This window comes from Asparagus officinalis, chromosome 4 (genome assembly GCF_001876935.1).
Source record: "Asparagus officinalis chromosome 4, Aspof.V1, whole genome shotgun sequence".
NCBI classification, from domain to species: Eukaryota; Viridiplantae; Streptophyta; class Magnoliopsida; order Asparagales; family Asparagaceae; genus Asparagus; species Asparagus officinalis.
The window spans coordinates 83,871,207-83,873,799 of NC_033797.1; the positions used below are offsets into that span (position 1 = coordinate 83,871,207).

Here is a 2,593-nt window from a genome sequence, read left to right on the forward strand (position 1 = left end):
GCATGATATATGATGAAATTGAATAAATACCTCAGTCCGTAATATTAGAAAAGTTATGTATTGTTATGGGTTGTTATATGTACATCAAAAGGTTGTAAAATGAATGTATTTTCAATAGCTTATATAGAAAGGAACCTTAATCCATAAGCTAGATGGCATAAAATAAAAAATGGATTATTTCTATTTATAATAGTTTAATAAATGTTTCTTATTTAAACAGATATCATTCAATTTCGTCACATATCCTGTACTTTGCTATACAAACAGCTTAGTTATGCGTAGGAGTACTAAACATCTCCTAAAAACACACGTGCACACACACACGATGTAAATCCTAAAAATGATACAGTAGGCTCTTCTTGAGAAAAAGTGAGACACCTAGTTGTATCTTGATCTCTGCCCCCCCCCCCCCCACACACACACACACACAAAAACACACGCACACACAACAAACAGATGATTCAAGCACATATGGACTGATTTGAATGAGCTCTTAAGTCAAACAGTCCTAGGTTCTGTGCAGTTGGTTTACAAAACAAAACACAAGAAGAAATCAACAGCATTCAGTTTATAGAAATGTTTGCATCCTAACATTTTGTATTGAGCTGTATTATTTGATGAAGGGAAAAATAGCACGAGCGGCATTGCATGGATACTCTTTGTACTAACCTAAAAGTCAGAGTGAGATCAGTGGTACATAAAATGTATAAAGGAACACAACCTAAAAGTAGTTCATCATAATTTGTGAGTTTGTACCAAGCGCGCCTCCATATATGACCCGTCCTCCTCTCTTCATAAGAAGTAGCTGCAAGAAAGAAAAGAAGCCATCTAAATGAGTCAAAAGCTTATGCTTTTACTGAGATAGAACAATAAAATAGGTTATAATGCATACCGCTGTGATTAATAATGAGTAAGACCCTAGTTGAATTATAGGATAACATACTGTTGTTGATAATTTACATCATAAATTTACAAAATAGGTTATAATATTCATCCTAATCATCACTTTGTTCAAGCCTCTCAACATTTTCACCTGATAACCAACCATTGAACCTTTAAGAAAGAAGAGCAAAATTAAAGTCTCAACAATTAAATATACAATTTCCTAAAAAAAATTAAATATACAACCTGCAAATTTTCTTGCCTAAAGAAACATGCTTTCCTTAGTCCCTCTGAAAAGAAGACAACCACAAAATCAAAATCTAAGTTAATATAGAAAATACAAATTAAGGAGGTTGGGAGAAGTGACCAATTTCACATAAAAATGAATTTGAGTGATTCTAATGTAATAAGGGAAAATAAAAAAGAAAAATTAATAACCATGCAATCGAAAATCAAACCTAAATGAGATGAATTTGATTAATTAAAAAACTAGCCAAATTCAATCGAAAAAAGAAATTAAATTGAAATTAAAAAAATTAATCAGACCATGTTAGTTGTAAAAGCTAGTGCCTTTGCAAAATTTGATAAACCACCTATTGGAATACACATCCAGACTATCCTAGCCTAGGTTCTCTAACATTGCACTCTCAGAACCAATACAACTTTTTCCTTTTAATTAGTGGCTAACATTACATTTCCGGTGGGAAAAAAACAAAGATGGGCCACTTCGTATCTCTAAACGAGTTCAAAATCCTACTTAGATGTGTCTCCTCCTGCACTCTCTAAAAACACTTGATCAAGTTAACATCATGGATATCTACTCCTCCAAGTCTTCCACCTTACTATCATTTCAATGCTACTTTTTCATTTCCTCGATATAATTCCTACATTTAAGCAAAATCAGGGACCAAAGCTACCATTTTGGTATCAAGAATACAAAGAGCGCAAACAATGACAATAAATAAAAATTAGACGAAAAGCATATAATTATAATTACATAAAATAAAAACAATCACTAGATACAGAAATGAATCTTACTTCATGAGAATGTCATAGTACTCCGGATCCAAGGTCGAGAACATCCCATCCACATCCTTTATTGCCATCATCGCCCGATGCACCACGATCCAATTCGCCGACTGCAACAACCAAATCCAGAACCCCAATTACAAAGATTCCACTTCGATAAAACGAAAACCTAATTTCTTAAACCAGATCAAAAAGAACCCCAAACCTTACACCTCTCGTCCTTGATGCTCGTCGGTGATCCCTCAAGCGTCGTCTTCAGAGCTTCCAAGGGCTTAAATCTAACGAAAAAAGAAAAAAAATCGTTAGAGGTAAGGACGATCTCTTTGAATTAGGGTTTTGGAATCCATAGAGCTCAACTGTTTGAGTAAGGTCTCGACTTTGTGGGACTTCTGCTCGAAACTCGTGGCCATCGACTCCAGATTTTCCGCTTCCAGAGAACTTCCCACCGGCGCCATGACTGTTGACGTAGCAGACGATGACGCTAGAGGATTTTAGATCAACGTAGAGAAGAGAACGAAGTCACCACCGTGGAAGTAGAGGACGACAAGGAGCTTGGGGCTAGGGTTAGGGTTTGGGAGATAGAAGCGGAGGGAGGTGTTGTGTGCTGGGTTGAGGGGGGTGTCTCTGGAGAGGGCGGCGCTGGCGGTGGAGGGGGGATGAGGGGGATCTCGACGCGGCGGGA

At 36.8% G+C, this 2,593-nt stretch overlaps 1 protein-coding gene across 1 annotated transcript; it reads right to left on the minus strand.

The window, feature by feature from the left end:
* On the minus strand, window positions 1,687-2,366 carry LOC109836037 (actin-related protein 2/3 complex subunit 5A-like). Its single transcript, XM_020403968.1, has 3 exons — window positions 2,269-2,366; window positions 2,117-2,189; window positions 1,687-2,021 (listed from the first exon to the last, which is right to left on the minus strand). Exons 1-3 carry the CDS (start codon window positions 2,364-2,366, stop codon window positions 1,917-1,919), a joined length of 276 nt encoding a protein of 91 aa, XP_020259557.1. The 3' UTR covers window positions 1,687-1,916.